Below are 18,099 nucleotides of genomic sequence, written 5' to 3'. Positions count from 1 at the left end.
GTGTGTGTGTGTGTGTGTGTGTGTGTGTGTGTGTGTGTGTGTGTAAGGGCGTGGAGTGTGTGTTTCCATGGCAATGAGCAAAATTTTCCTTGCCTACAGAGAAAGCTTGCTCTGTAATTTTATTCTATGAATTTGCATGTGGGACAGCAGGCCAACACAGCAGTGCATTCATGCAGGGAAATATATTACAAAATTATGGGACTAAGGGAAACGAGCTCCCAAGAAAATATGTGAATATACAGATGGTTTTGTTTCTGTGTTTACATGTGTTATTTAATAACCACATAGGATTTGTGTGCGTGCTAGTCACAGCAGAATCCAATTGAGTCAAGCTATTGAATGTAAGGTCAATTTACTGCAGCTCTCGAGAAATGAAGACAAGGCACTGATATTAGACTTCCAGATTTAAGAGATTACAAAAACAACCAGAATATGAGCGTGTGACTCTGGTGATATAAGGACACGTTGTGAATAAGGGGGGAAGTTGAGAAAAGGCAAATCACCACTAGTAAACTTTATGACTTACATACAGTATAGGCTACTCACAAAATTTAAAGACACACTTCTATTACTTAGGATGTCTCTCGAAAAAAGTTATTCCATAACAAATCAATACTTGTGTTTTCCAGAAATCAAAAGCATATGTGGTACTCTACCACTGTGAGCAGCATAAAACAAATATTTATTTGTTATGGTCAGTGCTCTGGATGAAAAGGTATTATAATTGTGTGCTTGTGAGGAGCTAGAAATTTATGACATTACCTTTGTGATGCACCGTTTCATTTCCAGACTCTGTGCACCTTCCTTCATACATGTAGTACGCAGGCAGCCATGAATTCGCTGCAAGCATGGGTATAGGGTATTTTCCACCTGCATCCACATCTGAATTAAAAATATGACGGTCCAAAAGAAAAAACAAAACAAAAAGCACCACGACAGGAACGGATCAGCTTCCAACTCAGCTTTTTGTCATCCCAGGTCACTGGAATCGATTGAAGTTGGGGCCTCAATTGAGTAACATTAATGAAGTATCGATCAGTCCAGCTCTGATCACCCAAGACAGAGGGGGAGGAGCTTGGAGTTAAGAGCTGTGACCCAAACTTAAAAGTTTAAAAGACTTTCTACACACATTCTGTCCAAGTAAACAGTAAACACCATGCCACTCAAAGTCTACAGATTATTCACTTAAAATGCACAAGATTTTTACTTTAAAATTATCCCCAGGTGTCCTTTAAAACTATTAGAACATGCTTAAATGTCACCACCTTTTTTCTAAAAAGAAGCATAATTGTAATTCAAATGGATTGGCGACGTTGTTCTAAACTCTAGCAACAAGCACTTATTCTTGAAAAACTGTATTTTCCCAGCTGTATCCCTCTCTGGGGATTGCAGCCATTTCTAAATCATTCAACTGAGTAGTAATTAAAGCAATACAAAAGCTGCATATCCCCTGCCCTGCCTGCAGAACAAACTCCAGTTCATTGCTTCCTGATAACTTAAACCAAATTAATGAATTAAATGTTGTTTTTACAGAGGCAAACATAAAAAAAGGGAAAACCATATTAGGAAATGTCAAAAAAAAAGTTACATCAAGAGAAGCTCCTGTTTAAAGGGTTGTTTCAAATGCAAATCATGAGGATGTATAAGTAAAAAGGTTTTTAATATGATGCCTTCACTCATTTGAATCAGCAATACCAGTGGGGCAAATGGCAAATGAAAAATGCTCTGTATAGAATATATTAGGTGCAGACGTGATACACACAGGTGCAGTTTGCACCAATTATTGATCCTTATGGACATGAGAAAAAACTCAAAATTATATGATGTGTCCCTCATGGGTTCATAAATGCGGATATAATTTTGCTCACTCAAATGAATGCATGCGATAAACTGACTTATAACTCTCAAACGCCTCAAGGCCATTTAAGCTCAGCTTCATACAAACACTGACTGACACCAGTCTGAGACAGACTCTTTGATTTCCTTTAGCTGTGCTTCCACTTTTACATATACATTCCAACAGCAGGACTTCATGTATGAAATCATATACAAAAACACTTTAATCACAACTGTTTTAAATAAAGAAAAACACAAAATTTTTACTTATTTTTCAGGTTGCAAGCTATGATGCAACAGCACATAGCAGCAGCAGCAGCATGTACCATATATGCTTCAAGTAGGAGACAGGAGAATATGCAGACGAATGAGTGAAGAGAAAACACGAGATGACAAATAAAACGCTGGAGGAGACAAAAGAGAAAGTTCATCGTGGGACGCACGGCCTCGGGGTCTCCAAGTCATGAAAGGAAGCCGGCTGTTAGTTTATCAACTGATGTGACACTTTGCACTGACACTTAATGAAATGTCCGGATCAATAAATGATCCGCTCCTTGCTTCTTGAAATTAAGGAGATCAGTCACTTCCCTCTATTGCTGTGTCACTACCTTCCCATTTCACACATTCACCAACCACACCTCCACCTCAGGCTGTGCCACTACTCTTGGTTAAAAAATAAAACAGTTTTATTGCCAAAAGTCTCTTTATGCCACTTTTCTGAACTTTAAACAAAGCAACAGTACGTGCAGCTTAGCACGAAGACGCAGGGATATGCAGGTAGCCTGGCTCTGCCAGTAGGAAACCGCTTCTGTTTAGCACAATTAAAGCACTGGCAAATAATTTCTACCATTTACACAACCAATACACAATAAAAAGGTTGAAAGCTTCTTTTCTTGCTATTGTGTTGGCTGGAGCAATGACCTGAGGGAGTATCCTGGCAAGTTCAGTGATGGTGAAAGGGGTTAACCAGGGGTTAATTTTCTTCTAAGTGCAGCACACTGATTTTATGAAGTCACAATAGAAAACACACAAACACACGCGCTCACACAAAGAGCACCTCCATCTGCAACGCCAGCAAGCATCACTGTAAACTAAAAGCACTCACTTTAATGGGTAAGATTATTCACCAACACCCTGCTTTAGCACAATGCCAGAAAGAAACATACATATTTCAGCCTAATAAAATGGAGCCCATATGATACAGCAAATTTTAATTTACTTTTTGTATTCACTTTCACAGCAACACTCTTGATTGTTCTCATATTGTAAACCAAAGCCCCCCCCCCACCCACACACACCTTTTCCTTCCTTTTGCCCCTCCCTGAAATCTCTGGATCACTCACTCTTTGTTCATTTGCAGCACAGATGCCTCAAAAAAAAAAAAAAGACAGCCTTCGGTCAATAAGCTCTATAGTGAAAGATAAACTCACAGGGTTTCCATAAGTGAACCCGAGGAAGGATTATTAACAATTGCCTGCAGCTTCCTTTGTCTGTAGGTTTCTCGCTCAGTCTGCTTTCTGTTGGGACAGCTGGATGTTAGCTGCGCTTCTCTGTTGCTCTTCCCGTGACTATTATACAGGTCTCACGAGACAACCAGGTCCACCGTTGCCTGGGGCTCTCTTCACCCCTGCTTGTACCTGTAAACTTACCACGTAGGAGGCAGACCACCAGTTGGCCACCTGTTAGTCTGAGCCTTAAATTCCCTGTGTTGCCACACTCTCCTCCATTCTTCAATTTGTTTTTCATTTCTATTATATTTAAAGATTAGGGAACCCTCCAGTAAAAAGGCATGCTTTAAGTTCAATAACTATATGAAGTATAAATGGAAGAAAAATCATTTCATTAATAACATGCTAGTCACCAAAATTGGGATCATGATTTTTGCTATATTCGAGCAGCCTTAAATAAAATGTAACGTGCAACAAATAGCTTCTTTTGTGTCAGAGTTGCCACCCAGTAATGCTACTGCATATTAGTAGTATTACAAAGAGTAAATTCAGCCAAAGAAAGAAGAACTGAGAAAATAATTCAGTCAGAGCATCAATCTTTTCCTGTCCTTCTCCTCTCTGCTGCTCAGTAAATGGCCAGTGGGATAACAGTGCCTGTGGTGCCCTCTTCACAGAAGACAGATATGCCCTCACGCACCAGCAGCTCGCAAGAACTATTGAAGATGTCAGCCTACGCACACATGCACATACAAAGCAGGCCATGAAAGCCTTTTGGGGAAAAAGGTCTGTCGCCTGCAGCAATAACATGCATACACACATGTTGTAAGTCAGGAGTGGGAGGGGGTGGAGAGATCTGCACCGGTTGACTCATTTTGACTGATTTGCAAGTAACAGCACTCCTCTTGGAGTGGAGAAAGTACGATCATGCACCTGGCAGAAGTCTTTTGACAAGGGCAGTAATGTTCAACAGCCAGCTATAGTGTAAAATAAAACACCGTGAAGAAAACGGGAACACTATACTCTCCAGAGATCTGTGTTATGTTATAACATAATGTAGAATTTAAGTTTTAATCTATTTATCGTCTGTAAACACTTCTACAGTTTCACTTGGCATAGACGTTGTTTTGCTACATATTAAAATGGTGACACGTCTGCGGAGCCCCGCGAACTTTCACAGGTAAATTAAAATAACTTGTCATACAGTCCATGTGTCTTACATGGAAATTACCGGTTAGATTACTCTGGGATATAATGCCACAGCTAGAATCAAAATCAGAATCAGAAATGTTGAGCAGGTTTACAACATTAGGAAATTGCTGCGGCACTTAGTGCAAAACATACTAGGCCTAGTTTCATTTTACTGTCCGTCTGACAAAAGCCAAGATCAGGAGGCATTTCACATTCACAGTGAGGGATAGCAATTGCACTCTGCTGAAAGTCTTACACGTGCTAAATTGATTAGATTAGATACCAATTAGATACCCTGTGAGTCTGTTAAAGGATTCTGGTTGTCACAGCTGTATGATAATAAGACTTGGCAGAAAGGAATATTAAATTAACCGATGTTTACACTGAGATTCTTTTCCTCCACACAGACACCTTTCTGTATGCCGTTTTCCTTTCACGATTCAACAGCCATTTATTAAACTTAGACCATCTGAATCCCGGTAATCATCTTAATATAAAATATGACATGTGACTGCAGATTCCTGCCACATATTGCTACAGCATTATTTGGTCTGTTCGTGCCGTTGGCTGTGAAATAAAAATGATATGACGCTCTTATAAGGTGTAATAAGACGCAGAAATACAAAAATTGGTCATTTTTGCCATTGCTAGGTAACATGTGGCTATTATATCATTTCTAATTCAGCTTTTGTGAAAATAAAAAGAGACGTTACTGTCATTACAACGGGATGCTTTCGATGGTGTTTTAGGTGCATAAAGGCAAAAAGCAGGTCATTTTAACCTGTTACCAGGTGGCTGCCAGGCAACGGGATAACATAATTTATCATGCACATTTAAAAAAATATTTTACCTTTTTCTTTTAATGACTTTTATTCACTCTTGTTTTGTTTTTTTCCATCTCCCTGATTACTAGAAAACACTCAGAAAATATGGGAAGAGGCTGATTGCCTCCCCTCAAAAGCCTATCAAGAAAAACACTGCATTTAATTGTAGATACCTTGGCTAAATTTCCTTGAACCTCTGGAATTAAAGCTCCAAGATGACACTTCAATCACATTTTGATTGCTTCATTTTCAAGTCTCCTGGTGGTGGTGGTGAGGGAGGTACTGTAGAGAAGTTATGAAAATTGTGTCACTGACCAAATACTTAAAGACCTGACTTCAAAATGGAAATAGCTCAAGGTCTGTGAATATAGCAATTTACACTCCCTTGTCCCTAACAAAGACAAAATGCAGTGATGAATAAAATAAGTGAAAGTAGGGCTGGGCCATATCATACCGTTCAAGGTAATACCGGTATGTATGTCTTGAGTGGTGTGGAACTGGTTTAGCTTTTGTCCGTCAGATACACAACAAAGCACTATTTTTGGTAGAGCCTACTTGCCCAGAGTAATTGGCGTTTTATGTGAAACGTACAATGGTCAACTCGCTGTAAAAAAGTCGATCGAATTTGGATGGAAAAGTCTAATCCATTTTCTTTACTATAGCTTTTTTGATCTTTGATTTTTTGATTTTGATATACAAAACTACAACCATTCTGGATCAGGTGCTTTAACTGTAGAGGACATACTTGGAAACAAGCATGCCTAAAAAAACAAAAACAAACTATGGGCCCACATGGACTGCTTATAAGTCAAAACATGGGTAAAATTCCTGATTTCTATAAAAGTATGAACATTAAAATGCGGCTAGTGATTATTAAAAACCGTTATTTCCTCCTTTTTTTCTGAAAAGGTGACGTATATGGAGAGAGAAAAGTGCATCTGATCTCCGGGTTTAATGGAGATGTGGTGATTAGCCTAGACGTGATTGTAGGACTAAACTGATGTAATTAAAAACCTTGTCACCACACATTTCTCTTCTTATGATGGTCTAATGTGACTCTGCTTTTAAAGAGTCCCCAGAGATGTGAGCATGGATATGTGAGTTTATATGAAGGAAAGTTAATCTTCACCAAAGAGATTAGCTTCTCTATTGTAGGCGGGGGGGGGAAAGGTGTCGGTATCATTACCAATAACCGCTGAAGCCAAAGGATTAAAACCACTCGAGTGAAAATTTGTAAAGCGTGTTTGAACAAAATACTCAATAAGAATTGTAGAAAAAGGTTGTTAGCGTGCTGTCCAAACCAAGCCAAACGTTATGAAAAAAGCAGGATGTTAATAGGAACACTGATAACAGTTCACATCCTATAAAACCGAGTTTAAGTATTGCATGAAGTTCAAAAGACAATTTAGGCCTCATCAACAAATCCATATGTCATTTCAACTAATCAAGCACTAATGCATCATGTTTGTGCAATTGTTCCAGTCAATTACAACTTATCAGGACCGGGCAGAGAGAGGGAATGCACCCCATTAGGCTGCTTGCCGTTTACTAGCTTCTGATGTTTACTGAAACTGACTAATCGACTGCACTATGGTAAAAACAATGAGAGTAAAAGCCCAGGAGGCCTTGTATAATTTTCTGTCTGTAGTACAGACTAAATGCTGGAATGCCGGGCTGCTCTCTAATGTTGGAGAGAGGCAGAGTAAAAAAGGAGAACCCCTTTATCACAGAAAGCACAGCTCTAGATCCACTTTAATTGGAATGGCAGGCAAGCCAGTCCTTTGTGAAAATTCAAACCTGTCTATTACCAACAGAAGCTCAGGAATGACGGAAGATGTTCCTAGAAAGAAAACAAAAGGAGTCATTTGAGGTTTAGTCATTTGATAAAGCAGTCCATCAGCAGAAATGTCGCTGTTAATACACTGTATGAAAGCTTTTAGGCTCAACCGAGCTCCACAAAGAACAACAAAAATAATAAAAACAACACTGTGCAAAATGGACACCTACGCACTGGCAGTATTTTCATACTCACCCTTGCCCTAATCTGTCTGTACAACACTAAGCACAGCCTCTGAAAAGGCATTAACCATATATCATAATAGGGAATTGTCAGCGTTATAATACTTTCTGTCTAGCATTCAGAAGCCTACCGCCCTCACTCACTCATTTACTTCCCCCTTTCCCCTCACTCTCTCTCCCCTTTCCTAGCGTCCTTAGGCAACACAGCTTGTCGTCATTGGGCATGCACAGAGACACTGAGCACTGATGCTCAATCATTCTAGTGCAACTCTCCAGGCTCATTTCTTTCAGACAGAAATGTAAGCGGTTTAAAATAATATATATGGTTATCTGCATGGCACAGAAATAAAAAACAGACATTAAAATCCTGTGAAGAGCTTCATCACACAACGCTGTAAATTGTGCACACTTAGCATGTGGCAACAGCAATGCACGGAGATACGTTGGGAGTGGAAAGATCCACATACGCAGAATGAATCTTCAAAGACATTAACTAGTGCAGATAAGCTGACACTGATGTCAGCTCATCTGCACCCCAAAACAATAAATTGAAGCAAGAGGCATCACAGATAATTTTACATTCATTTCACGCTTGGTGCCACAATGATCCAAGAGGCATCTGTGCCCACAAAATGGCAGCTTATGCTCGGGGCTTTGCACGGATTTTATTAGTGACTGCCACGGGGTGTCAGAGTGTGCAGCTCAAGATTGCTTCTGCTTGGTAGCCAAGAAGTGACTTGAGGAGAATCGGTGTCCAGTTCTAATAACTAATAATAACATCATCACCTCAGCTTTAGGCAAGGTGCTTTGTTTTCTGCTGCTGGCCACCAGCATGTTCTCATTTGGACCCTTGAGAAGCTGAGGAAATATTAAATCCACACAACAGGATGATTCATCACCTCTGGTCTGTACCAGATGGCGTTTACAAGGGTTTGCAGCACATGTAATGTAAACTGAAATGTGCAATTTACTATATTTGATCAACAACTATCATGAAGAAATATCTAGATAATTGAATACAAGAATGTATTATGTAACTGCAAAAAACCCCAAAACAAAACCTTATTTTATGACAAGTTTTGGTCCTTAGGGTGTTTAATTCTTCTCATGAGACATCGTTAGGCAGGCAACTGACAGGTCCTAACTTCGTTCAACAAGATAACAACTCCAAATATACAGATAATGATAAAGAACCATATTCAGCGACAAGAAAAGTAAGTACTGCAAGGAATGGCAGATCCCCCGCTGGGAAGAGACAACTGAGACAGCCTAAAACTACAGAAGAAATTAGGCATGTTTGAAGCGAACTATCAAAAGCTGTTCATGTGTGCACCTGAGAACTGGTGCTGTTTTGAATGTCATGGACGCTTACACAAAATAGCCGCTTTTTTTCCCTCCATGTGTCTCTGTATGAAGGTAATGACAAATGAAAGCTACTTGAGGCATTATTTTCAAAAGCATCTAAACTTTAGTCCGAGTGCTTAAACCTTCCCACAGAATTGTGTTCTAGTATTTAAAACTTTGGACTCAACAACACTGTCTCTTTCATTTTCAAGTTCATTTGGCAAACACGGCAGCCTCTTAAACAGGACAAGTGCCATTATTACTTTTTTTCAACTATGAACCATAACATCAAATCAAATAAAGGAACTTATTAAAGTACTTAAGAAAATTTAGCAAATGGAGCAAACTAAATGAGATGATTGGACTGAAATCTAAACTGGCTAATTGTACATCCGTATTCCATTTACCTGAAATGTTAGGTTACATGCAGCACCTGTAGAGCAGAGCTGTATAAAAGCTACAAAGACAACAAACGCTTTGCAGCAGCTGCAGATTCAACATGTCTTTGGCACGCTGACTTCAAGGTAAAACTTAATTTAGTGGGTCCATGTAAATATGAAAGGCACAGATGAGAAAATGAAGTTAACCAAATTCTCTGCTTTGTGTTTATAAATGAAACAGAGTGCCCTTCTATTAACCTATTTCCTTGTGCGCTGCAACCATCACAGCAAATCACAAGCTGCGTGCCTGCTGTCCCTTTGAGCCAAAATTCAGGCCATCCTTTTATGCAGTGACTACTTCAGCCTGAGGTAAAAGGAGTGTTTATTGTGACTTTAAAATACCCCATCAAGGTCTTATGATGGATTGACATTGGCAATGGAGAGAGGATCTGCCTGTTTATTGTGATACCAGGCTTGGGGAGAGGCAAGACGCAGCAGTGTTCCATCTACATGAATGCAGCCGGGTGGCTGTTGCCTTGGGCGTGCCATTGAGTGACGCGGAGGACACATTATGCAGCATCTGCATCATTACTCTTGTCTTCCACAAACGGTTCAACAGTTGAATAGGACAATCTTCATAAGTAGCAAAAGAAAAGCACTGGTGAACCGTGCCAACAAAACAGACCGAGTTTAGTCTTTGCCAAAGTGAAAATGTAGCCGGCCGCTTGAGACAAAGCAAGAGAGAATAATCAAAAACTGCAGTTCAGTTAAGCAATTAATCAACAGCTGTCTTGTGATGGTCACAGAAAGAAACCTTGCTGATTTAGCTTGTAAAACAGTCATCAGTGAATCAGGAAAACAGGGGGCTAAATTATGAATGAAAGGAAGGCACTCCACATGAACCCAATGCTGGTGGTGATGCACTATGAATGAACCCAGCCTTTGGCCCAGGTAATGGGCCTTGGTTTTTCTCCTGGGAGGGGGTGGCAGGAGAAGGGGGAGGGTGAGAAAAGAAGGGCCAGGAGAGGGGAGCAGAGAAACTATCACAAAGCCACCCATGGATTCTAATGGAAACCCCATCGCCCTTCACATTTCCTTGTGCATTAACAGCAGCAAGGTCTCCCATCTTACTAACCCTGAGAGGGCTGGTAGCAGCAGCAGCTGCCCGCCCACCATCTACATTCTCAACGACTCGGCTTATCTACCCAAACTGCTTTTAACACCTGAATCAGAAATACCGCTAGCCTTTCAAAAAGCCTTCCACGTAACTTTCTCCATGCTTTCAAATAGTGCATTGCATCCCCGCTACCACTCTGTTATATCTGACTGTCATGGGCAATTCTCAGCTTCAGGCAAACAGAAAAGAGGGATGGAAGGAGAGGGAGAGTGGTGGCCCAGATAAAAGCCCTATAGAGCTGCAGATGCCCAAAGAGCTCCAGATAGGCTCTATCCCCGGAAGGTAATGATCGAGGATAACTTTGACCTTCAAGTGTCCTGCCCTTCCACAGAAGAACAGGGGAAAGGTAATAACCCCAGAATGACCTGGCTGAAGTGGATGCGATTTCAGGAACGATTCTTCAGCTCTGGCATCTCTTCCAGCTGATGTTCCATTCCTTTGTTATGTGGCTTTGTCATATCTCGGCACATAACTGGTTCAATTAGCCTAATAGCTGCCTTGCTGAGGTGCACCAGGTGAGAACTGGCTGCCAATGTCACCAATTAATCACCTGAGTTAGCCTAATTAATTAAGTCTCTGGTGGAGGCTGATAACGACTCTCCCAAGAGATTTTAAATCGCTGGTTAGTATCTGTGACATTTAGCGTCATAGATAAAGACTGCAGCTAAAGGTAGCACATACAGCTGGCTGTCACCTGTTATCAAAGAAAAAAAAAGGTCTGTGCAGATTAATAAATTAGACCCTTCTTTCACTTTGCCACTGATTTGTTTGGATTATTTACAGATTATATTACTTAAAATTTTGCAAATAATTGTTATTAGCAATCAACTTATGACTAAATACACTTGCATAATATCATGTGATGCAATACAACAAGCAGCAATTTGGAGATTATTTAAAATATGAATAATCTGGCTAATATAACATATTTTTGTTTCCACTTCTCCAGTGCTACATTGGAAGAAAAAAAAGGGGGTGGAAACAGGACTGTGTTGGAGTGTGATGTTAAAGTCTTCTACCAAAGCTTCATTAGTTAACCCTGAACTGCTGTTTAGGTGAACATTAATCTGCACATTTCACCTCCACACTATCAAACTGTTACTCTTGGCTTTAACAGAACCTGATGAGTTGCAGTGAGCTTGAGTTCTCAGATGTTTGCCGTTCAAAAAAGATGCCCTCCTCTCTCAAGAGGGCACCATCTCCCTCAGAGAACGCATGGTTTACTCACACAGTAGGGGTTCCTTTAGGTAAACTCTCATGAGAGACAAGCACCACCTAGTGTTGGACTGGTGCACTACACAGGCACACAAAAAGCCACAACAGAGCATTTTAAATAGCTTTTACCACTTCAGTCATTAAATTTGATCATCTCAGATAATTAACCATCATTATGTAATGATGTAGTTTTATAAAGAAGCGAGGGTCTCAAAGTGATCTCTAAATTTTTCATTTTCTGTTGATCTCATGGCTGCAGAAGACCCTTTGGCTAGCATCTCAGTCTTCCCTTACCCTATCCAGGTAAATGCTAGAGAACATCTTTTCAGATTACTTGCATAATCTGCTTACCTTTGATTTGTAAAAAGGTAACAGCCTCATCAGTCTGCCCCCCATCCATTCCCGGCCCTCCCTTCACCTTTAGGCACCTGCCGTTTGCCACAGGTGGGCATGTAATTGCTCTGTGGCGTGGTCATGTTCTGAATGGTTAGAAGAGAGCAGCCTTGCTAATGAGGCTGCTCACTGTGTTGCTTCTGCACTGCTGAGAAATGTATGTGTGTGTGTGAGGAGCCAGGTGTGGGGTGTGTGTGTGTGTGTTGAGAATCACATACATCTGGTATTCTGTTGCAGTACGACACAGCTGCTGGCTGCTGTGTTTGGAAGAGTCAAAAGTTTTGAGTGAATGTGAGTCAAGCAGAAAGGCTCGCAGTATTTGGAGAGAATCTGAGTTTTTTCTGCATTTGCTTGACACTACAAGGCAAGCGTGTGCATGATCAGCCTGTTGAGCTCATCTTCCACCCCCGTTGTGGGTATGTGTGTGGTCTAAAAGATTGCATAAATACTCACTAGTGGTGCAATGTTTCTCAGTGGCATCACCCTGAGTGCTGCTCCTGGGTTGCTCCTCTCCCGCACTGTGGTGCTTCCTGGTTGCACCAGCACCCGGAACCGCTGACAGCTGAGCCGGCGTCAGAAGGTCTGCGGTGCCCACAGAGGATCAGTTACCGACAATGGACAATACTCTTTGTGCTTTGTGTGCGTGTGCAGTTCGGTGTGTGTAAACACAAAAAGCACTTCTGAAACATGCTGCTGGCAGTATATTATGTCAGCGTGTATGTGAGAATAAAACACCAAAAGGCTATGAAGGTACGTTGGCAGACATTGATAAAAATGTGATGTGACACACAAAGATGACCAAAGGGTTGTGATATGCCGAGTGAAGTACAACTGTGTGTCATTCAGCACAGACATTAATATTAAAACTACAAAGATATAATTTGCAATGGTTATGTTTCACTCGGAGCTCGAGTATGACAGGAATAAAAAACAGAACTGGAAGCATAGAGACATGCAAGCCCCTGAAAATGAGACATTTCAACTCTAACATCCGGCGATATTTAAGTTTTTAGCCAAATTTATCACAACTCCTTTCATCTTGTCACGGGGGAGGAACCCCCACCCACCCCCGGACGCACTGTGGGTTTTGAACGCCGCTGCAGCTGGACATCATGCAGTGCTGGGCTAATTGATAGCTTTATAGCAGGACCTTGACTGGAAGATTAAATATTTACACTGCTGTATTCCTCCTCTCAGGCAATTGACTTCTGCTCCTGCAATATTCATTTAGCATCCTGTGCTTTTAGTTGCTAAAAGAGGAAATCAAAAGAAACAGGGTGACTTCTGAAAATTGGCTTTTTTTGCTTGACAAAAAAACTGTCAGGCCTCTGTGGCTGATGTCAATAAGACCTCTGTGCATACTTCAGATTATATTTTATATGAGAAATTTGGTCTTCTTGTGCAGTTCCCTGGCAGTCGCATCACTTTGAGAGGCGAAGATGGAAGATAACCTCAGCTTCAAGAGCAGTTTTGTGTCCATTTCTAGAAAAAGTCAGTGCAAGGACTGAACACATCCTGTTTTTTCTGTCGGCATATGCCCACACAGATATGATTTGTAGCCCAATCTGGTCATGGCTTACATTACTAAGAGGAATGTAACAAGTGTGCTGTGCTCTTTGTACAAAATGTTGTTAATTAATGTTAACTCCCACGTGGGCATGTAAAGCAATCGGAAAATTTAAACAAGATTATACAGATTTGTGCTCAGTATTTGACAGCATACATAAAACACATCATATTACTGCGTTGCCTGTGTGCTTCTATGTGCATAAGCCTAATTTAGATTTACCCTCCGTCCACCCAGCACTGCTTGGGGCTGTTTGGTGAGTGTACAAATATGGAGCGTCAGGCAGACAGCTAGCACAGAAGGTACTGTCTGAAACACTGGAGCCTGAGGCGCCACTCCTTTTTGTGCCACATACTCTGCACTAAAAAATGACTGCTCCATCAAGTACTGCTGGGCTACCCTACAGATTTTCTTCCTAAAAGCAAATTTCTATTCTCTGAAAGAATCTATCAAAGACTTTCCAGATGAGAGGGGGAGGGGGGGAGCAGACAGGCTGGGAACCACACAGCTAACATTAACTGGCTTGAGTTCATTATTGAGCTCAGCCTGAATATTCTCCCAAAATATTTAGATATTTAGATAAACAAACTGTACTTTTAAGTGTCATCATTAGTCAGCTGACACAACAATATAATGAAACGCAGCAAAACACTCCTAACAAAATACTGGAGTAAGAGTTATTAAAATGATCACATTGGAAAAACTCTTCTTTTTCTTTTTATAAGCAGCTAATTTAGGATGTTTGGATCTGCAGCAACCCCCCACCCCGACTCCCCCTTCTCCATTTAAATGAAGTTCTTACCCCTCTTCCTGCGCGCCTCCTTAATCTCTTCACACATGCGATCAAACTCAGGGTCCAGCTCAGCAGCGAATATGGCATGGGCTGTGTCCTTTAAACTGCACGCTCTGTGCCTGATCACCTTGTCTGAGAAGGGAGGAGACGACAAAACAACACAAATGAAGAAACACACAAACCACAGCTTTCTGTATAGGGCTGCATTCATGTGCCATATGTTCAGAGACATGCTGAGAACATAGTGCAGACATCTACCCAAATCTCTGGTATGGCATTTTAAATATTCATTTGCCTCCCATCATGAAAGCATGCTCTCCATACCCTAACGAGCAGGCGAAGCAAAGAGTCAATAGAAAGCCTAACCCATTCCACTGTATCTGTGAGAAAGGGGAGTGTAGAATTTTCTCACAGTACCAACGAAAGGATAGAGCTGGCTTTAGTGAGAAATGTTAGTGGGCAGAACTGCAGACATGAAAGCAGGAATGCCACTACTTCAAACATTTAAGACAAAGTTGGGTGCATTATATGCACACACAACCATGTATATTGCACATACAAAGAGAAATATTTTTAAAATGCACACTCATTATCTCTCAGTCCTTACACCTTTATAACTTCCAGGCCTTGTTCCCTTTAGATGTGTCACAGCATCATTAAATCCTCCTTTCCCCCTGCTTCTGCATCCATGGAGGGAAAATAAAGGCAGAGCTGCAGAGGCAGGCTAAAAGCATAGTCTCTGTAAACAGGCCGTCTCTCATTACAGCAGGCAGTGGGAGAAGAGTTCAGGCATAGAGTGGCACAGAGGTCACAATCTGCCAGCTTCCCTTGTCTAATTGGAGGATTGCTGCTTAATTGCAATGGAGGCAATTTGGGTGCATGTGTGTGTGTTTTTCTACTGACAGAGCACGTCTCACAGTATGCTCATGCACGTGCATTATAAGGGGAAAAAATGCACGTGCATGAGCCCAAATGTCAAAGGCCAGGTGGGATGCCAAGAGCTCATCTGCAACTTCATGGACTAACCTCCCCATCTAAAACTGGCAGGGACGGACTGACATGCAACTCTGTTGCTTTAGCGCTCCTTTATAGTTAAAGGGTTGTTATTGCCATTTCCCCCAATCAGCTAAAGAGTATTTCTAACCCTGAGTCGTACTGTGGAGCACAGAGATATCCCAATTTTTAAACAAATTATTTAGCCAGGTGGGGAGGTATAAAGCAAGCAAACCAACATGACTGGACGTGGAGGACTTTACGCTAAATTCAGTGTGAAGGACAAGGAGAAACCGACCACAGAGGGATAATGAGGTTCTTTCCCAAGCACTAGGAGAGCTGGTGGAGAACTTCCCAAGCAGCATAATTGTGCAGGGTCTGGGCCATATTCCCTGGACCAAGCACAGGGTGAGCAGACAAGATGCTTCGTTAGTCTTCTTTATTAAATTGCCTAATTGCAATTTTTTTTCCCTTTAGTGTATCATTTGTAGGCCCTGCATTCCAACAAATGACCCAGGACCTCGGCTGCAAAGACAGAGATATGATTTATTCCTTTGGGCAGAGAATTGCTTCCCATTAGTATCGGGCAGCTATATTCTAGCAAGGGTGCCGAGGCAGCTAAACACACAAGGCAAGAATTAAAACAGCAATTTTAAGTGAATGTTTTAACGCAGGCCTGCCACATGCTGCCTTCAGTAAACATTATATCAGATTTGAATCATTTGGTGCAACAATAATATAATTATGTAATAATATATTATATTAATGCTAACTGCTATATTATATTAATTGTAAATTCTGCATAAAACACATCACCTTGAGGAGGCTGTGTTGTGGTTGTGAACTGAACTTAAATGAACCTATTCACCCCAGAACATTTCCTGTCATGCAAAATTCAGACATATGTGTAAGGTATAGAAAATGAAATATATTTCTGTTTACAAGTGTTTCCCACCAATCCTTATAAAGCCCATTCTAAGCCTGGAAAATGTGCTGAGATGAAGTGTGGATGGGGTAAAATTCAGTTCAAACTGCAAGAAAGGAGACAAATTAAATTTTAATGCATATGCAGCCTTCCACAGCTACAGAGCATGAAGTACACTGTGGAAATGCTATTTTCAGTGGGGGCCGTATGTACTGCATTTGAATTTCCAAGTTAGAGAAAACCATATTTAAGCAATTTTACCGCCTGGAAGCTCTCCTTTTAAGTCATTAAGTATTACATCTAATTACTTTTTACTCACCAGTGGTGGTCTAATGGAACACAGCCATGACTAGAGATACACAGGCTCATATTTATTTGGATATGTTGATATAACATCAAAGGAAATTGGACACTGGGAGTTTTCTATAGATATTGTGCCAGTTTTAGGGACGATATCACAAATAAGCTGGGGATTAAATAATTATACAACTTTTGGGGAAATTTTCTAATTTGCTTCACTACCAAGGGGTGTATAGAAAGCTTGATATCAAAATAAGATCTGAGTTAATTATGAGATAGAACAGATATACTCAGCCTACCTTGGTAATACAAGACTATTTATGAGTTTTTTTTGTTTGTTAATTTTTTATTTTACATTTGTGACAGCCTGCTGGTGAGATTGTATTTATGTACGTGGATTCATAATCAAGCCCAACTACTTCTCACCTCCAGGGTCCTTGTCGGGATTGTATTCTAAAGCATTACTGCAGATGAGGTCAATGTCCACCAAGAAGTCCTTGGCTGTCAAGTACTGGTGGGTGTCAATCTTTGTCATGACAGTGGATAGGTCCATGGGCTGCCTAATCACCTCCAGGTAGTCTGACACCTGAAACATAAACACTGAGTTTGTGATCTCATTCACAGTTTGACAAAGCTGGCGTCAGTCCCTCCACAAATCAATTCCACTCTACCTCTTCAATGTCAACTGGCTTGCTGAAGATGTTAAAACGTTTGTCAGTGGCCAGGCGCTTGGTCACGTCCCTGAGAAAGAGCCTGAGCTCCCGTAATGTGTTCTCCTCCTGTTCAGCCAGGCGACGCTGTTCCTCTGCTGAAAGGACTCTCGGGCCTGGAGCCTCCGCCACTGGCAGAACCTCTTCACACTTATCTGTTTGAGGAGGAAAAGCAAGAAAAGTGCATATAGTATATAAAGTTTTCACACTGCTTCCATCCATCCAGCAAGACAAAAAAAAAAAAAATCTAACACATTTAAGAACTGTGAGCGTCTATAGCTTAGCAACAAAGCACCAAAGATTTGGCTCAACTATCAGCACAAGTAAAGCTGCTAAACAAAATCTTTTGGTTTAAAGTCAGACACCAGTCATTATTGACCTTTTCCTTTTAGCACCATTGCAAACAACAAACAAACTTAGTCCAGTGAAGAAGAACATGTAAGGATACGCTGAGACAAAATAACTGTCTGACCAATGCCAATTTTTTTAATTAGGTGTTACCTTTTCCTGCTTCTTACTGATTTTATGCCATCGAAACAAAGAAAATGTTGGGGGGGAAAAAAAAGTCAATAAATAACAGTTTCATAGCTCATTGGAGTTGTCTATCCTTATCATACCCTCTTTGGACATTTAAACAGTAAAACAATTATTGTTCCAAAGAAAAACAGTAATAAATGTCAAAAGCAGTGAAGGTGCATCCTTAGATTAAAGATTAATTTAGCTAACGAAATAAAACTCCCCTGGTTTTGAAATACACCTAGGAACAGCCTCTGGCCAGTGGCGAAGCGATAAAGCAAAGCCAGCAGATCTTCACCCTTCGTCTCTAGAGGTGCCCATACTTGCCCAAGGCATGAGCCGATATCGTTAGGAGGGCTATACAGCACCTAAGGGCGCTTCACTCAGCAGCAGCAATCCAACTCCTGATTCTAATTATGGTTAATCGCGGCCGGGCCCTCTCACAGCAATTCCTCTCTGTGCTTTTCTGCT

At 41.0% G+C, this 18,099-nt stretch overlaps 1 protein-coding gene across 2 annotated transcripts in view; it reads right to left on the bottom strand.

Annotated features, from left to right (window-relative positions):
* Positions 1-18,099, bottom strand: part of atad2b (ATPase family AAA domain containing 2B) — a 64,688-nt gene that overhangs the window by 28,458 nt on the left and 18,131 nt on the right. Inside the window, exons 21-24 of one of the 2 annotated variants that reach the window (XM_026142805.1) lie at positions 17,074-17,267; positions 16,829-16,988; positions 14,194-14,316; positions 12,278-12,406 (exon numbers count right to left, since the gene is read on the bottom strand). In XM_026142805.1, the coding sequence (XP_025998590.1) occupies positions 12,278-12,406; positions 14,194-14,316; positions 16,829-16,988; positions 17,074-17,267 (606 nt within the window). The remainder of the gene's footprint in view (positions 1-12,277; positions 12,407-14,193; positions 14,317-16,828; positions 16,989-17,073; positions 17,268-18,099) is intronic. The other variant, XM_026142806.1, reaches the window with a different exon arrangement.

This window comes from Astatotilapia calliptera, chromosome 15 (genome assembly GCF_900246225.1).
Source record: "Astatotilapia calliptera chromosome 15, fAstCal1.2, whole genome shotgun sequence".
NCBI classification, from domain to species: Eukaryota; Metazoa; Chordata; class Actinopteri; order Cichliformes; family Cichlidae; genus Astatotilapia; species Astatotilapia calliptera.
This window is presented reverse-complemented; position numbering and strand designations above follow the sequence as displayed.